This window comes from Caretta caretta, chromosome 8, assembly GCF_965140235.1.
Source record: "Caretta caretta isolate rCarCar2 chromosome 8, rCarCar1.hap1, whole genome shotgun sequence".
Taxonomy (NCBI): domain Eukaryota; kingdom Metazoa; phylum Chordata; order Testudines; family Cheloniidae; genus Caretta; species Caretta caretta.
Window position 1 is genome coordinate 10374481 of NC_134213.1, and position 22745 is coordinate 10397225.

A 22745-nucleotide genomic window follows, 5' to 3' on the forward strand; every position below is an offset into this window, starting at 1 on the left:
TAAAGATCCAGAAAACATGACCTGTGAGGGAAGATTGAAAAAACTGGGTTTGTTTAGTCTGGAAAAGAGAAGACTAAGAGGTGACATGATAACAGTTTTCAACTACGTAAAAGGTTCTTACAAGGAGGAGGGAGAAAAATTGTTTTTCTTAATTTCTGAGGATAGGACAAGAAGTAATGGTCTTAAATTGCAGCAAGGGAGGTTTACGCTGGACATTAGGAAAAAATTCCTAACTGTCAGGGTGGTTAAGCACTGGAATAAATTGCCTAGGGAGGTTGTGGAATCTCCATCATTGAAGATTTTTAAGAGCAGGTTAGACAAAACACCTGTCAGGAATAGTCTAGATCAGTGGTTCTCAAAGCCGGTCTGCTGCTTGTTCAGGGAAAGCCCCTGGCAGGCCAAGCCAGTTTGTTTACCTGCCGCGTCTGCAGGTTCAGCCAATCGCGGCTCCCACTGGCCGCAGTTCGCCGCTCCAGGCCAATGGGGGCTGCGGGAAGGGTGGCTAGCATGTCCCTTGGCCCACACCACTTTCTGCAGCCCCCATTGGCCTGGAGCGGCGAACCGCAGCCAGTGGGAGCCTCAATCGGCCGAACCTATGGACACGGCAGGTAAACAAACCGGTCCGGTCTGCCAGGGACTTTCCCTGAACAAGCGGCGGACCAGCTTTGAGAATCACTGGCCTAGATAATACTTAGTCCTGCCATGAGTGCAGGGAACTGGACTAGATGATCTCTTGAGGTCCCTTCCAGTCCTATGATTCTATGACCTAAGCCTGAAGAGAGAAAACCTTCTGTTCGAGGCAGTTCAGTCCAAATCTACCAGATTTTATCCTCAAAGTAACATGAAGTGAGGGGGAGAGGGCTGCGTGTGGCATGTCTGAGGTGAACCTGGCTGTTGGCGTTTATATCAGAGGGACTGGAAGATGTGCAATAAGCACTAAGCCAGCTATTTTCAGCTATATGTTTTCCTTGTGAAAGCATCCAAACAATGCGAGACCAGGTTAAATTCAGATTGTCTTTTAATGATCTGATCCAAAGGCCCCTGCAGTCAATCAAGCCCAAAGCTCCAAAAACTTGCTACCCTCCACACTTCTACACCAACACTCAAAGTCCAAAAAGCAGCACAACTGAGTGCTGTGGTTCTGCTGCAATGGGGCAGAGAGGTCAGAGATGTAGTTTCCATACCCCTAGTATGCTTCAGAACAGTGCCTGGCTTGACTCCAGAGAGGTGCAAATTCTGAGAGCAGAATGTGACGCTTTTATAGAACTCTGCTTTTGCAAACTACTACTAAGTATTCCACTTTAAAATCTATTTGTCATGCACTTCTTCAGTGTTTATATTCACTCAAAAGAATATCAACTGACTTTTCCCCCCAGAAAAGAACCCAAAGAAATTAATTAAGATTTAATGCATAATTTTAATTGCCAGGCCAATGCAATTATATTTAAATAAAATCCATTCACCACACACATACACACCTTAGGCTCTTTAGATTGTTCAGCACCATCATGCAAATTCACCCCATTCAACGAAAAGTAAATGTTACTATTAATTTTTATTAAAATACTAGTTAATTCCCATCTAGCATAACTGACATCCAAGACAAAACATTGTTATTAGATCTCTACCACATACCATAAAAAAGATTTTAATGAATTTTTTATTGAGTCAGCATGCTGAAAATTAATTTCGCAGAATAACTGTTCTTAGCAATGAGATTGCACACACATAAGGACACCCTTTTATAATTATTCAATGTCTTATAAAACCATGCCTGTGAATATTTTAACCTTTAAAAAGAAAACTCTTAAAAATGAAAGTGTTATTGTATTAATTATCTGAAACAATATTCAGCAGGAGAGATGTGAAGGGAATTTAACACACAATTCCCTGTACCCAAATCATCTTTAACTCCCCCACCCCCACCCCACCACACTCACACCCACACTATTATAACTAGAAATGGGCTGAGCTGCAAACTTCACATCTAGAGTTGATCTCTTTTCCAAAGTTTGGAGGGTTCAGATCCTGGGCTTTGGTCCAAAACAACAACAACAATAATCAATACTACAAAACCTGCACAGAGAGATGGGAAAATACAGCCCACGTCAGAAGAGTAAGCAAAACTCTCTCTTCACAGGAATGACATAATAATGGAAAGGAAAATCAGACACATACAAGTATCATCACGCAGAAAATTCAGCATTAAAATGTTTGACCCTTTTCCAAGATTTAATTCTATTTAAACTTTATTCCTCTTACATGTGGCATTTTCACTCTTCTGCTCCATGAGCCCCCTCACCCATGACGCTGCTCTGACAACCTTGCTTAACACCCGAATGTCTCCTTTCACTGAAGAACTGATGCTTTGTCAGATTATTAGCTGGATGAATGTGCAAACACTCCTGGGTCCCACTAAGATCACACAAGTGCATGCAGGGGCCAACATTTTCAAGGAGGGAAATGGATTGTGGGAATGCTAGGAAACAAAGGAAGGAAAAATCCCGTTCTTAGGGGAGAGCAGACTCTCTGTAATTTAGTGAGGCACATTTCTTGTGAGCTACTTTTGAAATGGCATTACCTGGTAGAATATAGTGCGACTGAGGTGCTCAGGAATAAGGGGCAGTTTTCAGTCATTTGTGGTTCCGAGGCTAACATTATTAATATTAGGTTTCAGAGTAGCAGCCGTGTTAGTCTGTATTCGCAAAAAGAAAAGGAGTACTTGTGGCACCTTAAAGACTAACCAATTTATTTGAGCATAAGCTTTCGTGAGCTACAGCTCACTTCATCGGATGCATTCAGTGGAAAATACAGTGGGGAGATTTATATACATAGAGAACATGAAACAATGGGTGTTACCATACACACTGTAACGAGAGTGATCACTTAAGGTGAGCTATTACCAGCAGGAGAGCGGGGGGTGGGGGGGGAAAAAACCTTTTTTGTATTGCTCTATTCTCTTGCCCCCTTCGCCCTCCTTCCCTTTCTGCAGACTTTTTAAATAGAAAGCATCTATTTTATTTCTGTAGAAGGTGAAACGTTGCACTCCATATGATTTTATGAAAATATGCTAATAAGTGTGAATATAATGCAATATATGCTTCATGCAAAAGGTCTCTTGTAAGGTATCATTACAAAGCTTATAATCTATTGAGTGTGGTCATCCTATTTGTATGAATGTATCATTCTTGTATCTGAAATAAGAAATATGAAATATAACTCTGAGGTCCTACTGTAATTATGCAAAGTGTGGGCCATTAATGGCGGTTTGGAATCTTGAAGGCTCCCACTAACCAGGACAATTGACTGTAGATGGCTCTCTTTACTTGCAAGCCTTCCTGTGAGTCAGGCCGGGAAGAAAGAAGGCTTGGGGTCTCTCAGGACATGTGACCATGTCACCTGGTACTGGAATCCATCTTAAACCTGGTGTTTTTCCATTTAGAAGGTGGGGTGGGGACCCAGAGAGAAAAGATTCCTGCCTTGTGCCAAATCTAGAGAGCTGGTGGAACAGAGCAAAGGAGGCTGCAGTCATGAGAAATCCCCTAGCTACCACCTGAGCTGGAACAAGGACTGTACCAGGGAAAAGGATTGGGACCAGACTAGAAAGGAGTCTAATCTGTGAAAGAAGCTTATTGGAACATCTCTGAGGGTGAGATTTTAATCTGTAATCGGTTTCTTACTGTATTAAGCTTAGACTTGTGTGGTTTTGTTTTATTTTGCTTGGTAACTTACTTTGTTCTGTCTGTTACTACTTGGAACCATTTAAATCCTACTTTTTATATTTAATAAAATCACTTTTGCTTATACATTAATCCAAAGTAATTAATTCCTTTGGGGGGAGCAAACAGCTGCGCATATCTCTCTATCAGTGTTATAGAGGGAGGACAATTTATGAGTTTACCCTGTATAAGCTTTATACAGAGTAAAGCGGATTTATTTGGGGTTTGGATCCCATTGGGAGTTGGTGTCTGGGTGCAAGAGATGGGAGCACTACTCAAGATGTTTTCAGTTAAGTCTGCAGCTTTTGGGGGATGCGGTTCAGACCTGGGTCTGTGTTTGCAGCAAGCTAGCATGTCTGGCTCAACAAGACTGGTCACTGAAGTCCCAAGCTGGCAGGGAAAACAGGCTCAGAGGTAGTCTCTGCAGATCAGGTAGCAGTCCCAAGGGGGTTTCTATGATCAAATCCATCACAAAAGGCTCATCCCAGGCTCCTAGTTCTCTCAGTCACTGATTTCCCTCAATCTTTTTCCAACACACACACCGTGCACAGAAACTGCAATGACAACAAATCATGCTTCAGAAGAAGACTATGACAGAGGTCTAGCTGTCACCTTTCACCTTTGAAGCATCACTGGTCATCACACTGGACCAGCTAGAATTCCTCACTGGCTTTAGGCCCAGGTAACCCTCACACCACCCTACAGCTCTATCAGGATCTCCCCTGACCACAGCTGTCCCCAGGATTCCTTTTAGAGGGAGGTTCCCTACTGTGAAGACGACCCTGTGGGACAGAGAACAGACTCAGGCATTTCTCCCGTAAATGCCATGGGGCCAGTCAGGAATAATGTGTATCCCTGTGGGTAGCATCCCTACCCAATTCAGGGCTATTAACTCCCACTCAGCCCCACTTCCTACCCCATTTGGGATTCCAACCCCACACAGTATCCTCAGAGGGCCTGAGCGAGTTCTACTATGATGGTGACCTCCCGCCTTCTCTCTTGCTTGGGTGTGGAGAGATTTGTGTTCAGAGGGTCCCTGTCTATACAGAGATATAGTAGACATGATCCGGCCCACGGTATCTTGTTAAAGCTTGCCATCTGCTAAGACGAATTCATTTTCTGTGGAAAAAAAAATATCACCAGCATGGCAAGATATAGGCTCTTCAATATAATCCTCCACCCACTGGGCTTCTTCCCTGATCCGTCTTCCTTCATCTCTGACCTTTTTCTATTTTGAAAACTGAAGTTCCTAATTGACTGATGCAAAAGCCTATTTTCATATCACAAACAGCTGCATCCATCAAAAAGTTCATCTTCAGTGCAATTTCAACAGCCACGCTATCCACGCTACGAGTAACAGTTCCATATATCAAGCACACTGCATACAAAACACACCAGATGACGGTTTAACAGAGAATGCAACTTCCTATACAAATTCAAGGAAAAGCACAATAATAAAAGCCGAAAGACCATGAATTGTATCACACGCAGTGAAGCCCAGCTGATTGCAATTTCTCTTTATAGCCAAAAGAGTATTTCATTTATTTATAGCCAATGGCAAAATATTAATGGTACAGGTACAATATGCAAATACACATTTGATAAAAAAAAGAGTGGAACAGAAACAAAGATGAGAAATCTGTGCACAATTAATGGACCATACTTCACGTGATAAAATCATGATGAAGCCGAGAACAAAGTCATTAAACAAGATGTTAGAATTAATAAGCACTGCACATTTCCAGAATGAGGGTTGTTGGTTTTTTTTATTATTATTAATTATAATTTGTACTGTGGTAGAGCATAGGATCCCCAGTCATGAGCCAGGATCCCACAGTGCTAGGAGCTGTACAAAGAAAACCAAAGCTCAGTAATTTTTATTTTAAAAAGATTACATTAATTAATGAAAACTATGTAAAGCAATTTAATCTATGTGCTACTTTCTCACTGCCATTCCGACTGTACATTTGAAGGCACAGACACAGGTATATGTGAGATTAAACATGCAGAATTCAATTTTCCAAGGCAGGAGCAATGGGTAAAACACACACATTCCACATTTACACGGCAAATCCCATATTTGTATATGCACATTGAGTAACTGTGTAGGCAACTAGGTAAATGAGAGCAAAATCACCCAGTCTCCACGTTCGAATTCCCATTTTCACTGCGCTTCTGTAGGTTTGCAAGCCTTTGAAAAGTAAGCCTGCCCGGCACACTTACTTAAACAGTTAAGAGTATTATGCTCACGTAAAATTCACAGTGGGAAATAGAACACTTGACTTGTATTTCATATGCTCGGTGTCTAAAAACATCTTTGCACAATGATTTTCAGTCATTCCCATTACTGCTTAAATTAAAATGGATTGTACTGTATTATAGCAGCACCTTGGGAATGTCATAATAGTTAAAGGGCTGTAGGTGTTTTTATGATAGACTAGCTTTCCATGGCTTTACTTGGATATGTCAAAGTGCTTCAGCCTGAAAGCTAAGAGACTTGTCAGACCAAACATGTTTTTTTTTTTAAAACCCTGACGGTTCACACCTGGTTAGGAAGAATGAAGAAGAAAAGCCTCATGTTTGGGTGTGTCTAGATGCTTTCTTGCCATGCTCTAGCAAGACAGAGTTTTAAACTGTCACTAATAACTGAAATTGTGGGCCAGATTGGTTTTAGCCCTCCCCAAGGTTTGCAACAGAGTGGAAAAGCACAAGCAGGCTTCCCCTTGCTGCACACCTGACGCACAGGGCGGGAAGGTCAGTGCTCAATGCTGCCCCTACCAAAAAAAAATAAAAAATTATGCTCACTCATTCAGATTTTAAGCATTTCCTTCACTTATGCTTGCATCCCTTGGCTTAACTCTCTCTGAATACCCTAGTGAATGAGTTGGCACTCTCTTAACTAATCAGTGTGATGGCCTCACTTCAAAACTGGGTGGTAATTCAGGGGCAAACTGCAACATCTATGTATTACAATGATCATAACTGGCTCTGTGGATATGGGGAAAGCAGTGGATGTGATATATCTTGACTTTAGCAAAGCTTTTGATACAGTCTCCCACAGTATTCTTGCTAGCAAGTTAAAGAAGTATGGATTGGATGAATGTACTATATCCACTATAAGGTGGATAGAAAGCTGGCTAGATTGTCGGGCTCAACAGGTAGTGATCAATGTCTAGTTGGCAGCAGGTATCAAGCGGAGTGCCCCAGGGATCGGTCCTGGGGCAGGTTTTGTTCAACATCTTTATTAATGATCTGGATGATGGGATGGTTTGCACCCTCAGCAATTTCGCAGATGACACTAAGATGGGGGGAGAGGTAGATACGCTGGAGGGTAGGGATAAGGTCCAGCGTGACCTAGACAAATTGGAGGATTGGACCAAAAGAAATCCTGATGAGGTTCAACAAGGACAAGTGCAGAGTCCTGCACATAGGAAGGAAGAATCCCATGCACCGCTACAGACTGGGGACCAACTGACTAAGCAGCAGTTCTGCAGAAAAGGACCTGGGGATTACAGTGGATGAGAAGCTGGATATGAGTCAGCAGCGTGCCCTTGTTGCCAAGATGCCCAACGGCATATTGGGCTGTATTAGTAGGAGCACTGCCGGCAGACCGAGGGAAGTGATTATTCCCTTCTATTCGGCACTGGTCAGGCCACACCTGAAGTATTGTGTCCAGTTTTGGTCCCCCCACTACAGAAGGGATGTGGACAAATTGGAGAGAGTCTAGCGGAGGGCAACGAAAATGATCAGGGGGCTGGGGCACATGATTTATGAGGAGAGGCTGAGGGAACTGGGCTTATTTAGTCTGCAGAAGAGTGAGGGGGGGGGTCTGATAGCAGCCTTCAACTACCTGAAGGGGGGTTCCAAAGAGGATGGAGCTCGGCTGTTCCCAGTGGTGGCAGATGACAGAGCAAGAAGCAGTGGTCTCAAGTTGCAGTGGGGGAGGTCTACGTTGGATATTAGGAAACACTATTTCACTAGGAGGGTGGTGAAGCACTGGAATGTGTTACCCAGGGAGGTGGTGGAATCTCCATCCTTAGAGGTTTTTAAGGCCCGCTTGACAAAGCCCTGGCTGGGATGATTTAGTTGGTGTTGGTCCTGCTTTGAGCAGGGGATTTGACGGACTAGATGACCTCCTGAGGTCTCTTTCAACCATAATAGTCTATGATTCTATGAATTAAGACTTAAAAGGCTTGGTCCTTCAGAGCAAAGACACATATGTGCTTAGAGGCTACAATATATGTATTGATTTTTTTTTTCAGTGTTTAAAAGTGCATCTCCATACATGCATGAAGGTGTCACATTAGAATAATTACACAAGCGTTTATTTATATTGCATTTTAAAAAAGCACTGAAATGTGCAATCAGTCCTCGGATTGTTTATCTGTGCATTCATTTATCATGGAGTTATGATTATCTGATGTTGAGAATCTGATGGAGGTAAAGTGAATTACCAGCTCAGCTCATAAATTAAGCTGCCCAGGGATAGCTTCAACTTACACTGTAGATTTTGTTCTGCTGTCTTGCTCCTTGGCAACAGAGAACACAAGTAAGTCCTTCACTGTGGACAGTACATCCTATCCTGAACCACTCATTCCCCTCGTATAACTGCCAAGGTGCTTGGGGATGGATGCCCAGTTCTCAGCGAGAGAAGGCAGTTTTCATATAAATTACAGAATAGAATAGTATTACTTATCAGCCTCACTTGGGTAAATTATAGCAAATCCTGAGGTAGGTTTCACTTAACTAGTAGCAGAATAGGGACACACATATCGGTGCTCTTCAAATTGATCTCCCTCCCATCCACACCCAAAACACAACGAATGGAAAGCCCACTCATTGAGTTGAATGACATTTTGAAAACAAGCTGCTGGGCAGTGACTGATAGTAGGGAGATGTGTACCAAATGAGAGGCAAGATGCACTGCCATGCCATAACCAGAATGGGGAGAAAAATAAAATGATCAGTGTAGGGATTGAACTTTACCTACCAAACGGACTTTATATGACACAGGGATATGATTATAACAGGAGCAAAGAGAACCCTGTTGATCAAATGTCAGTGGGGAAAAAGTCAGAAAGTGCAAAGGGGGATGAGGTTATGCATATGTCGTCTTCTTGGCAGAATCTGGGAATCTGCACTATAGAACGTCCCTGCTCCGGAAGTATTTATGGTCACTCTTAATGCATTCTGAAAGGCTGCCTTCAATTTACGCTTTTAATTTTTGATTTGTGAGAACTGCAAAAGTTATTAACACACACACACAACAGGTAACATTTCTTTTCTGATGGACACAACACAATGTGATGTGAAAATATAATTTTTTTAAACATGCCCTTATTACAAATTACTGCAATATTTTTTTTTAGATAATAACAATCCATCAATATCTACTATAAAATGACTGAGGGCTTCAAAGCTGGTAGCTAACTACCCAGATCAGAGGAGAAATAACATGGGTTTACACAATGGTATTGGAACATACATTTATGAAATTCTGTTTTATTTGATGGAATAATAATAGAAGGAACAATAGCAATGATCCAGTTAGTGTTTTGGAGACCTGAACGTTTAGATTTCTGGTAGAAGGATGTTTAATTCATAAATATATGTGTAATATAGCACCCACAGATTTTTTTTTTTACTAAGTTAGGAGAGAAAAGTTGTCTTAACCCTCACCTAATCCTTCAGACTAAGCAGAGAATAGGACCCCAACTCCACACGGCCCCCAACCCATTGAAGCAGATATAAGATCCAAATTCTCTGGGTGGCATATATTTCCAGTGACACCATATTAAAAAGTGAGCCGTTAGAAGCCAAAGGAGAAAAGGTAGTCAGGATGCAGTGCACCAAATTCAGCCAATCCCCTCTGAAGTCCATGCGATTGCATGACTAACTGACAGAATAATTTATCCCAAAATTCTGGACATCACTCCCATCAAACATGTTCCTGAATGGAAATTAGCACAGCTTGCAGCCAAAGTGATGTGCTAGGGGAGAAGCCTGTTTAGGACGTGCTGTAAACGGGAAACAGAGCATAGACTATTTCTACTGAAGTCATTGTTTCTATTTGTTTATTCTCCCATCCTTCGACTAGGAACCAATTTGTTTGGAGTACCTCCTTCAGCATCCTTCATATTCTTTCACCATGAAATGGAATGGTCTCCATTAATTAGAACACAGGGATTATATACAGTTACGAACTCTCAACTGGACAGAATATTATTCAAACATTGTGCAAATTACTTGTCTGATTGGCTAATGATCTCAAAACTCACCATATTACAGTAATTATCTATCCTTGTGGTATCTAAGCAGCATCATATCTAAACCTGAGACTCTGCCCTTGGTATGTCTGGCCTTAGATATGGTAGTTAAATCTTACCGTAAACAGAAGCATGCTCGGTTTAAGTAATATCTTGAGGTCAATAGTAGAGCAATTGAAGTCCAGAGCACCTACAGCAGGAGGCTCTAAAAGCACACCTGCAGGCGCTTTTATTAAATGTACTTCATTCTTTTAGATTTGGGGCATGTGTTATTTTTTTCCCCAGAAAATATTTGATTACACTATTTGAGATCCTATACATTGTACAGGACTGGAACCATCAGGAATCCAGAACTCTACATTCTTATGGAGCCCAAATTCTGTTTCCACTGAAGTCAATAATGTTCCCTAAATCCTCAAGATCAGTCTCATATGTAGTATGCGTTTCCCTTTAAAAGTGCATGAATGTTAGCTGCATATTCACTGAGATCAGCGATATTAAAAGAAAATCAGTAACATTACTGACAAAACTAACAAGAGCGCTTGCTCTCTCTGTGCCCTTCATCCTTCCAAAGTACAGATAAAATTCTAGACAGAGCAGCCTATTGATCATCATCTAAATTTAAGAGCATTAGCCACAGTATCACCACAGAGAGGGAACCTGTCTTCATCACTTTTGATGTGATATTTCATTATAAAGTTGGTTGCAAAGCGATTTTAATATTACTCTAGTAACATATGAAGACAACTATATATATGTTTTCTCTCTCAGCCTATGGCATGTGAGCTACCATAGGTGCTCAGAATATATCTGATGTTGTTTATTTCCTCCGCAGTATTTTGGCTATTGTTCTCTGTTGATTCACTTGGCATGTTTTAAAACAGTGCTGATTTACTGATGATTTACACACACACAATACATACACATTTTTCCTATTAATAAACCTCTAAAAGTAATACAACAGTCAAAAACTAAATTGCAATATAAGTTATTCAATCAAAATCTGCCATGTGAGACAAAGTAATAGAAAACGCTTCTTATAAAACCAACATATTTATGTGCAGAGAGATAGGTACGGCACTGAACAACTCTTGAAAATGGATTTATTCAGGCTCCTTTGAAAGCGCATCTAAACCAGGGCTAACAGGAAATTGCAGGTTCAAAAATAATTGTAGGTTCCATGATTTTCAGCCTGCCTAACAATTCTATCATTTTATTGGAATGCTCATTAATTTTAGGCTACCTTCTTTTCTCCAGTGCTGCGGGAAGCCATATCTGGAGTTGGAATTCAGCACTCGGAAACTGGAAAGAAGCAGATACAATTCACTGCAGATGAAAAGGAGGCATATAGATGCAGACATGAGTCTAGCGAGCACATATTCACCTCTGTGGGGCTGCTGGACTGTGAAATACCCGGGCTATGCAGCACAAGAGGCTGTAGTCTACTCTGAAGAGGCATTCCCTCTTCAGAAGTGAGGGTATTTTGCCAGTTCAGTCTTCCACCACTGCACAGGGGGAGCTCTTGGGAACAATGAAGGGGGATGTGCCTGAAACCAGTAGTGTTACTCCAGTCTGCACAAGCATATCTGAGGTCAGAGGGCTGGATCCCTTTGATCCACACACAGAGGAAGACCTCTCCATGTGGATCACAGAAGGGAATCTTTGTGGTAAAATCCACACTTCCCCTGCATCTCACAGAACCGTCTGTGGGCTTGTGAATCAAAGGCATCAGGGAGAATGGGCACGCTGGGGTATGCACATAGTGACCCTGTGGCCCTATAAAGATTGAGGTGGAAGGATACAGGAAGTTCTAGGCCATATTCTTTTTCTATCAGGTCTCCCGAAGGTGAGTGGGTGGGGGGCAGAACCCCAGAACTGCTGCTGCCTGCAGGAGTCCTGACAGCATGATTTCACCAGAACTGCAAGTCCGGATGTTGTATGAACAGAGCACCTGATTGGCAAAGGGGACTTAGGAGTGCTGCAGCCCAAAACCAGATTGCTACCACTCAAACAGCAGAGCCTCAGCATGTAACACTGGCTTCTCAGCATGCTCACTCCAGATTTCTTTCCTATGATTCTACCTGCCTGCTGCATTGCTTATTGCTAATGAAACACCAAGAGGAGAGTGGGGTTGGGGGGTAGAGGGAGGAGAAGGGATGGAATGGAGATATGAAGGCGCAAATTGGGGCAGAAAGCTTTATTGATCCTAAGGATGTATGGGGTTCAGGAGCTTTCCCCATGGCCTGTTCCTGCAGCAATGAAGGCACACCCAGGTTCCTAACAGAACAACTGGGTACAAATATCCATAAGGAAACCCACAGAAATTCTTTAGCCTTTTTGCTCCACAGAGGGATCCCCCTCACACACACACACGCACGCACGCACAGGGGGCAATTGGGCCCTGCATGTGGCCCATGGTGCTGCTAATTATTTAAAACCACACCCAGGGCCCTGCAAAGGGGTGTAATCAACTCTCAAAGGTTGGTGAAGGAATCCACCTGGGCCAGAAATACCTTCTTCCAGGTTTCTCTCAGGACATTTGGGCGACAGGGGCATAGTTGCTGAGGAAGGAGAAGTGGTCTCAGAGGCAGTTTGAGATATAGGGAGAGAGGGGGAACCCAGACTGCTGACTCTGGTTTTAGGGCCCAAGACAAAGATTCCAATAGCAGGGTGCAAGGGAACTCTCCTCACCCACGAGTGGCGAAACTAACTACTGATGGTGCCAGCTGCCTCCTTTGTCTCAGGTCAGAAGAATGGGGCAGGATGGAAAATGTAGTTCAACTGGGCACCCCCTCAATCCACTGAAATTAACGAGAGCTTTGCCTGAGTAAAAAAATAGGTTTAAGACCCAACTTTTCTAACAGGAGAGAGAGCTGATAATTCTTTGAATTCTTAGACTCTTGTACCCACAGTTCTGGAAAACTCAGCATATCGCTAAGTATAAGCGGAGTTTTCCCACTTATCATGCCCTTCTACTGGCTTATTATTAGGAACAGTAATGATGATTCAATAGCCCCCAACATTTTGAATTCAAAACCTATGTATTTTCAGTACAAAAAGTGCATCCCATCATTTCCATGGTTTCTATCCTTTGGGTGATGATGCCTTAAAAAATGCCATATGGCAAACACATTGTGCACAGTTTCAAATTGTTTCAACAACTTTAAGTCTATCAAAATCATTTGTCATTTGTGCATAGTACCAGAAATATTAATAACATCTGTTTGCCTATCTAGGAATTTAGCATAGCTATTAAGAATAGAAGTGGCTCTCAGCAGACATTATAAAGAAAGCTGCCTGGGATTTATTTTGTTTGTTTTTTATTTAACAGCTTTCACTCATAATATTGAATAAACTCTTAATGAGTTAATTTACTGGCATATGCAATTAGTTGTCCTTTATTATACACATTTAACTGATATACTGAAACCTTTGAAATGAAACTATTATGCTGTTTTCCTTTATATGCTCCCCCCTTACATGCAGCCTACTGGAAAAGCATGTTAAGCGAGATCTGTCAACTGCTTAAGAACTTTCCAATGACCTTGTCAAAAAGAAAGTCTTTGATTTATTTTTTAAAAACCCTAACTAAACCTTCCCCTTACGCTCTCTTGCTTCCTACCATCTGCATCTCTGACGGAATCATGTTCAATAATAACGGCTACCAATCATTTTTAGGCTCCAGGCTCTCCATGTTTTTACAGTTCCAACAGCTTGTCACAGTATGGCGCAGTCGGTAGCTCTCTGACCTTTGAACTGGCTTCCAGTAGGTTCATGACTAATACAAAAAACTGAGCTAAAAATGAATGCTGATCATTGAAGTACACTATTAGAGGATGCTGAACTGTCATAGAAGCCTTCCTTTAGATAGCATGTGAAGCAAAGCTACTTTGCATCCATCTCTAGGGTCTGTCTAGTAGGCGTTAAAGATGCTATGTCCATTTTCGTATAATATAATGAATTGTTCATTCATTGTTAGGGAAAGAAAACAGTTATTTTTTCCTGCATTACAAGCCATCAGAAGGCACACAGAAAAGATGACTACAAAAAACACATGAATCATCTTAACTAAGCCAATAACTTTCCAAAAAAGAGTAAAGTGCCCCGGCCCTCATTATAATATACAAACACACCCACAACCAGACAGTGGAGCTATGCTGCTTTACACCAGCTGAGAATTTGACTCAGTCTAATGTCTGTGTGTAAGCTGTTGCTGCTCCATATGCCTTTGTAGGGCCAAGCCCGCAGAAGTACAGAACACCTGCAATTACCCCTAAACTCCTGCCCTACCCAAGTCTCAAATGGATTTCAAAGTCAGCCTTGTGTTCACCTCAAGATAAAGACACTGAAACTGCAACCTAGTTAAGAATCCTGTTGGTGATATACAAGCTAGCCAGTCTCAAAATGATAATGATGCCTAATGATGCAATTCAGCTCCTACTAAGTCTATGGCAAAACTCCCACTGACTACAGGGAGATCAGGCTGGGGTTCCTAATCAGGGAATCTGAACCCAAGAGTCTGAGAATTCTCCAGTCTCCCGCCCACCCCAAGGAATACAAAATAGCTTTTCTGACTCCAAAATTATCGTAGATTTGGTCTTGCCCAGGAGAGCAGAAGAACCTGTTAACGCTGGAATGCTAACATGAACTTCATGGAGTTTTATTTCATGGGGAAAGTCTAAAAGAAAGACTTTTTAATATAAATGCTACTGCTGTTACTAGCAGCCCTTAGAACTTTAAATCCTTCTCACTGTTCCCTTTCCCTTGTTTGGAACTTGCCAGACAACAAGACTGTGGTGGATTATGTGCACATGAAGAGAGAGCATATTCCTTTCTTTTCATCTCAACACTTACCCTTCAAATAATATTTTTATCTTTTACCAAGGTTTAATCTTGTCAATATCACAGTCTTACATTTTAAGTCAGCAATTTTACCTCTCTCCTTTCCTCATCTTCTGGGGAAATGACATATGAAAAGGCCTGTGTCTACAGATTCACTCACTATACAGAGGATCATCTAGGCATTTTTAGCTTTAAAATTGAACTAAAGCTCCAACAGGTGAATGTCTCATCCCCAAGCCAAGGGGAGAAATTACAGCCTCTGACTGAATGTGCATGCAGTTGATCTAAGGCTAAGCAACTCCTTTCTAACTCAGGGAGGCAGCATTGCCTAGCTGATAGAGAACTAGACTGGGACTCAGGACACCCAGAGCCTAATCCTGGCTTGGCCATTGGCCTGCTGGCTGACCTTGGGCAAGTCACGTCACACCTCTCTGCCTCAGTTTCCCCAAATATAAAGTGGGCATAATGATGCTTTCTTCCTTTGAAAGGTTCTGATTGAAAATAACTAGGTTTTATTATTAATCCTATTTGGGTTTTTCTATAAGAAACCCACATAAGATACTGTTCTTTATTTTGGTAGTTCTTTCTGGAAGAATTCTGCCAATGTAGAGTGGGCCAGTGAAAAACCTGTTGCACCATTTAATCACTCAAGATAAGGCTTACCTGGGACTAAAGAGGTGCATAGATCTCTGCACTAGGGTAAATTTCACCCTTGCAGTGCATGGTTCAGTTACTCCTCCTTCTAAAGATAGACCTTTGCATATTCTAGGAAGAGAGATTATACCATGCAAGAGAAATTATCTCTTCCCTTGCTAAACAGACGGGAGCGTGTAACAGATCTGTGTTGTTTGTTTGAATCACTTCAAGGCATCCTGGTGTAATTTAAGATTCTCTCAGATCATTCATATTTTTGCCCACAGCCAGAAATCCAAGTAAACATTGTGCATCAGACACTTGTAGAGAAGACAGTTCAGAATTCTGCAATGCTTTACTAGGAGGTACAGAAGCACAGAGGTTCACAAGGGATTTAGGAGCACAAGTCCCATTCAAAGTTTTGTGCTTCTAAATCTCTTATGAGGTTTTTGAAAAACTCCCCCAAATACTCTTACTGGCTTTTATTACAGATACACAGCTTGATAAAAATCATCATCTGCCGCTTTCATTCCACACTGAAGTACCCTTTCCACATGGATATAGGAACTCCATAGAGAGAGCTGGCTGGGAAACAGGTTTCCCAACCGATGAGACTTTCTGACATTTCAGAAATTTTCCCATTTCACTTTGGGACAAAACAGAAACATCTGAAGTTTTTGAGACACACCCCAGAACAGCAAATGGCCTGGTTCATCAGGGCATTCGCCTGGGAGGTAGGAGAACGGAAGAATTCCCAGGTGAGTGCCATCATCACCAGGTTATTGGCTGTACTGGGGTCTCTCTCTCAAAAACTTCATGTCTCCGTTTTGTCCCAATACGGAAAGGGCAAGTTTTTGAAATCTCAGAAAAACTCAAGGCTCGGGAAATCTGTTTCTCTCTATGGAGTTCCTTCTTTATTCCTGGTGTGGAAAACAAATGGCAGCCAAAGCTCAAGTCTGAAACATACGTGTACAGTCTCATTCCCTGCATCCCTTGCTTTAGCATCTTGCTCATTCAGGCCATCCCTTCCATTCACCAATCTCTTCTCCTTCTTTCATCTCCACTGAGTCGTTCTTCCTCCTCATTCATTCTGTAACTCACATTCATTACTGTATCCACTCTAACTTTCCCTCTACTGCACACATTCCTGACCTCATTGACACTTAAAGAGGAAGAGAGAGTGAAAAGAGAAACAAGGAGACTAGCAGCCCCAAGATTATCTGGGGGAAAAGAGATCAACCTGAAGGTCAGTAGCTCCCCAGCATGGCAGCAAGGGGTGTGGCTTCACAAACATATGGCTAAGGGAGAACCCTGACTTTCTCAAACTGACACCTCAGGGGCCAGATTCTGATCTCAGAAACTCTACTTTGAGTCTTAAAGTCAGTAGAGATGCCTTGGATTTAGAACCATGTAGCTGAGAACAGAGTTTTGCCCCCAAGCTTTCATGCAATGCACACACACAATTTCTTGCCCGTGGAGTTTTTATGTTGGGCACATCCTGCATATCATTACATACCAGGAATACTGCACATCAATTTTACCTGTTGAGTTAATTGCTCTTTTCGCCTTTGCTAATCAACTGGGCAAAACTGGTTACACAAATTAAAACAGGGATCTAGGATCTGCACCAGCTTCCAGTGTATTTCCAGGTACAATTTAAGGTGATAGTTTGAACAATAAGCATTCTAGCTACTATCCATTGGCTTACTCACAGGGACACTGGAGGCAGATCTTTCTCAGTGAGGGGCCTATCATTTTTGCCTTGGTTCATGAGAGCTGTACTTCTTTGACCATCAGGTCGAGGCTCATTTATTTTCCCAGGTATTTTTTGTGGGGGAGGCATGAATAGCTGGCTACATGACCATGTATGTGTATTTACATATTGGGGATTGGTGAGAATTGGTTTTGTTCTTATAATATCTGTACGGGCATCCAAAACACAGGATGGGTGTGTTTTTCAATAAATATGTTTAAATTGAAAGGCATGTGAATACTTCACCCCACTCTGACTATTGAAAGCCTAACTGAAATATGTTAGATAAAAATAAGGAGCCTATACCTATTTTCCTTTTCCGAGAGAGACCTTAATGACACTCTCAAAGATAACTTACAGGCAGTCTAAGCTGTATTGTATTTATTGACTCTGAATGCCTGTAAGTTGCTCATCATTTCGCTTGTCCTGTTCTTAGGAAAATAGAACATGTCTGTTAATTGCCTGAGAATCCATTTTCTTATATAACTTCCCAATTTATGAGGTCCTATTGCTGAATTGCTCAATCATTAATTTAAAGCATGGATACTAATTAGAAGTCAGAATACAATAGCCACACTTGGGAGTCTTTGGAAAAGATGTGCAGAGTCACTCCAAAAGCCCTGCAAAGGGAACAATACAGTCACAGGAGGGAGCAGCGAGATTAGAAGTTTGAACGCAAACCAATTACAAACTCGAAGCAGGGAAAGTGACAATTAAAATTCTAAGAACACAAGAAGATCAGCATCTCAGGAAATGCAAGATAATAAAAAGTTTCAAATAATGCTGAGTAGGAACAGAGGCATGTGGAATATTTATTTAAAATCAAGTTATATGTAAATACAGAATTTAAAAGAAAACAAATTGATGGCCGATTTTTTTTTAATTTCCTTTTACAAATTGAGTTTACCTGTGTGTCCAACAATGTGTCTGCTCACACAAATACTGTTATTGCCTGGGAAATCACAATGATTACACATCCATCTGACTACTTATCCATCTAACTGGTCATTTGTAATCAATGGGAGTTAAATTCACCTCTGCAGGGACGGCCAGCACAAAGTTTACTCACCACTTAAATCCTACTTAAGTCCTCAAAATAGGGCTTAGCTGGTGTAATGGATTGTGCTGAATGTTCTCCACAGGGGTGAACTTCATCAGTATTGTGGTGACTGTGTATATATTTAGGCATTTCAAAAAAATGTGGTCCTAAGATTGCATCTGAAAAGCAAGACATGATAAATTCTAGGACACACAAGTACCAGGAGAGAGAAATTTTAAAAGACATGCGATGATTCGGGAAGTTCTACAACTTAAGAGATAAGATACCCAGTAATGAATCAATACTAGTCAGAGAATCCTGCATCACATGGTCAGGAAAACCTGGCCTCTGGAACAGGTTAATGATTTGTCTGAGATTTCATAGCTGAAATACATTGGCCCCGATTCTCCTATTACACAACAGTTGAAGATTTACATTACACTGTACACTGGAAAAGTGTGCGGCTGACAGAAAAGCAGAGATGCCCTCTATGCAGTAGACATCCGTACACATTACACACAGAACAGGTGATAGCTGGGTCCAGTTAAACATAAAAGGAAGTGTGTCTTTGGAAAACTTAGTTGCCCCATTTGTTTCCCCAGAAAAAGCATATTTTAAAAAGGCCCAAGAACATAATGAAAAGCAACTCCAAGTAGCTTCACCCTATGCCCTTTTGAGATATAGGAGTGATTAGCGTCTCAGTGCCGAAGGCTTTTATATAATGGCATGTCAGCAACATGCTGCCTTTCTGAATATGAGGTGCAGTGGATACATAATGATTACCAAGATAAAATGGAACCTTCTGATCTTAAGTATACAGTGATGGCCTATTATCAATTTGCTTTACTTTCATGAATGCCTTTTAGACAAACGGATTGTTACAGTTTCTTTGTTTCCACTGCCCTTTACTGAACTGACACCAACCGTCAAGCACAGAACACCTAAAAATATCATGGCTTTTAGTGTGTCCACTGACATTCTGCTGTGATCTCCAGGACAAATGTCTTCCACTACCAGGCCTACTCCCTGAAGAGTGCATTTCTGTCTACAAATGTCAACGTGTCGTCATCTGTGAGAACATTCCTTAGGTCATTGCTACTCCACATACCCATCTAGCAAGACATACAGGTTTCTTTTCCTTTTGCTTCTAGTTTATCATGCTGGCCATGTTACACAGAAAACTTGTGCTTCTTTTTTCTTATCTCAGGACACATGCCCTGTGCACTGGGCTCCTTAGATCGCTGACCTGCTTGCTTAATGTTACCAGGTTTCTCTGGACAGGGACCAGGGTCGGCTGCGCAGTATCTTCTGTGACCGGCCTTTCTGATTCCGATTGCCCATATCCAGTGCTGCTGTGCACTAGTTGGCTCCTTCAATCCTTGCTGAATGCTGACCTATTTCAGTGCATAGCAGGGAGAAAAGTCTTATGTAGGTCACATCCTTCCTTTTCAGAACATTTTCTTTACCCCTGCAGGCTTCCTTACACTCAAGAGGACAATTGGGTTTTAAACAATCCTTGTAGTGCCAGTATGATTCAGTTGCTAATACTCACCTTTGGGTTATGGGTCACGTTTTCAAGCCCAAACCAAGACATTTTTTGCACATAATCATTGTTGAAAGCTGCAGCGCAGAGTACTAAGGGATGGTGAATTGGTAGAGGTTCCTTCGGTCAAGTAAGACACTATACTAGATCCGGTTGGGCAAGTAAATATTTTGATACTTAACTCGTTTTTCACTGTATCTGATATTACATATTGAAATATGAGATGTGAATAAAATTTGGCAGGAAACAAATTCCATTTCTTCAGCTTGCATGTTGTATTAATGTTGCTTTCTCCTGGTAAGCTGAATGTGAACAACGTGTTTTCTCAAGTGAACACAAGAATTCAGTCATCCTAAGGTCTCCTTGTTTGTGCTTTTGTATTATTGCACCATATCTATTTTCTCTCATTTGGCTACTATTTTAGGGCTTGTCTACATGTGGAAATTTAGTGGCATAATTATACCAGGATGCCTTCCTATGTGGACACACTTATTCCAGAATAGAAGTATGCACCTGGGGAGTTACACCAGCATTGCTCTAGCGGTGTCTGTGACAATTTGGGGGTTCTGTCTGTATTATTTCTGAATTGTGGATAATTTTATGAAACTGTATTGGATATGGATCCACCATGAATTAGCAGGGCTGTGTCAAGCCCCGACCAGGCCAAAGACAATAGGGGGCAATTAGCACTCCATGTCATCTATTCAAAGTACAATACCTTGGGACAATGGCTTTGATGTAGCTGGGAGAGGACACCTCCTCCCTTTATCTGAAGGGAGGGAAATTTGCGTGCCATGGAAAAGTACCAAAAGACTGAACAAAAGAAGGTGATCACAGCAGGAGTCTATAAAGGGACTCACCGGGAGGGGCATTTGGGAGGGAGCCATCTTGCACCAGATTAAGATGTGGAGGTTGCTGCAGAGGTGATACAGGCAAAGGGGTCGAGGACCCTTCCCTGCATGAGCTACGGAACACGGATGATCTTCCAAAGTAAGGGTGAGCTAGTGAGGGTTGTTTTATTGTTCTGTATAAAATGTACTCTCACATGCTTTTTCATGATTAAATAGGAGCATAAAGATGTTACTGGGCAACACGTGTGTTTTGACTACTTCACAACTACTGAGTGCCTCTGGGACACTGAAACTGCAAACCAGAAGCTTCACACCTGTTGGGTGGAGTTCTGGGAGAGGGAAGCATTTAAATATGGGGGAGTCTGAAGGGTAAGTGTTGCACCCAGAGGGGCTAGGCAGATGAACAGTGGGTTACAACACTTGGAATGGGGGGCAGATAGAAAGTGTGCATCCTGAGAATGTGCCTAGGGACGCCAAGATTGGAGCAGTGGCTGGATGCCATTCAGGCTCCAGGAGCTTGAAACACCATAGAAATCCAGAGCACAGAGGCTGGAATTCCCCTCACAGTAGTCCCAGTGAGGGGCCAGAAAAGGGCACTCACCAGGATCTGTGACCATGTTATTACACTGATATCAATATGCTGCTACATTTCCCCAATTAGCCAGGTCTACACTACGGAGTTAGGTAGACACTTATGGCGACCTAACTCTAAGTGTCTACACTACATCATTGCTCCCACCGATGCAAGTCCCGCACTATACCGACCAAATAACTCCACCTCCACAAGAGGTGTAGCACTTAGGTCGATGTACTTAGGGCAACAGCATCTGTACAGACAATGCGGTACTTGCATCATCTGTCAGTTCTGCACCTTGTCTGGTGCGGAGAGCCTGGCCTCTCAGCTAGCTGGGGGTTCCATAGAGAGCTGAAAGCCAGGTTGGTGCAAGTGCTCCTGGTGAGGACATGCACCACTGACAAAAGGAGGTTGACTTAACTGTGTAGTGTAGACAAGGCCTTAGACAAGCACTCAGATGGTGGGAATATTGCCATGACTTAACTGACTGAGGCAAAGAAAATGCAAATTGTTTTAGGAGTCATAGCTAGTACCAGCAGACATACAACAGCGTCTTCGCTTGGGAACCAATTCTGCAGTCCATTCTCAGACTTAAAATGCCACTGAACGCAAGTAAGAGGCACGTGAGTGTTAGACAATAAAAACAACGTAAGTTGCAAAAATACCCATTTAACTCAGTTTTCAACAACTGTTAATGTATGTTAAGTAACTCATGTTAGATGGCATTGTTAGATACAGTGTATCTTTCTAAGTATACACATTACCACCACATGCAAACAGGAATGGAAGAGCACTGAAAAAACACAGTTGTAAAATACAAGACTAAGTCAAACCCTCAGATTTAAGGTATCCCAAACTTTGAATAAATTTGGAGTTGGATCAAATTTTGCGGCACAGCCCACCTCTGACCGAAAGAAAGAGAGAAAAAGAGAGGTATGTGTGTACATCATGAAATATTTTTACCTTGATCAAATGGTTTGTTTGGGTTCCAGTTTCTGAAATAATCATCCTAAATGGGGGGGAAAAATAGGAAATTTAGAGAAAATGTAAGCAGTCTTTTTGTACAATTTTACAAACAATACCTGCCTTTTCACTGCTCTCTGAAAATAAAATAAAAATTAAACAGATAAAACCATGAGCACAGTACATCATAAGATACAGACTGAACACCATTTGGTAAATTAAAATTAAGAAAAGCTTACAGGATTCAGCATTTCACTTCAATGCCCTCTTCCAAAATTGTTTTTGCAAGTCTGGATTTTCATCAAATAACTTCTGTAATCTCCAGATCATTTCCTAGCATCTTACAATGACGTGACAACTTGTGGCAATAATGGAGATAGTATGTTGTTTGAAGAATGCAGTATGTGCCAAATCAGGCTACTCCCATTACCATACACCAGTGTAAATCCAGAATAATTCCACTGATCTTAGTGCAACTGCTCCAGATTTACCGTGGTGTAGTACATCACGATTTGACCTTAAACTCTGCACTTCAGTTCTAGCAAACACATAGTAGCAATGA

General features: G+C 41.8%; 1 protein-coding gene across 3 annotated transcripts in view; it reads right to left on the bottom strand.

Annotated features, from left to right (window-relative positions):
• The window catches only part of SPOCK1 (SPARC (osteonectin), cwcv and kazal like domains proteoglycan 1), a 480430-nt gene that overhangs the window by 271085 nt on the left and 186600 nt on the right, over window positions 1–22745 (bottom strand). For 2 of the 3 annotated variants that reach the window (XM_048860608.2, XM_048860611.2), the window contains exon 3: window positions 22184–22229. In XM_048860608.2, coding sequence (XP_048716565.1) covers window positions 22184–22229 — 46 coding nt within the window. Of the gene's footprint in view, window positions 1–19498; window positions 19647–22183; window positions 22230–22745 lie in introns of all 3 variants that reach the window. The other variant, XM_048860609.2, reaches the window with a different exon arrangement.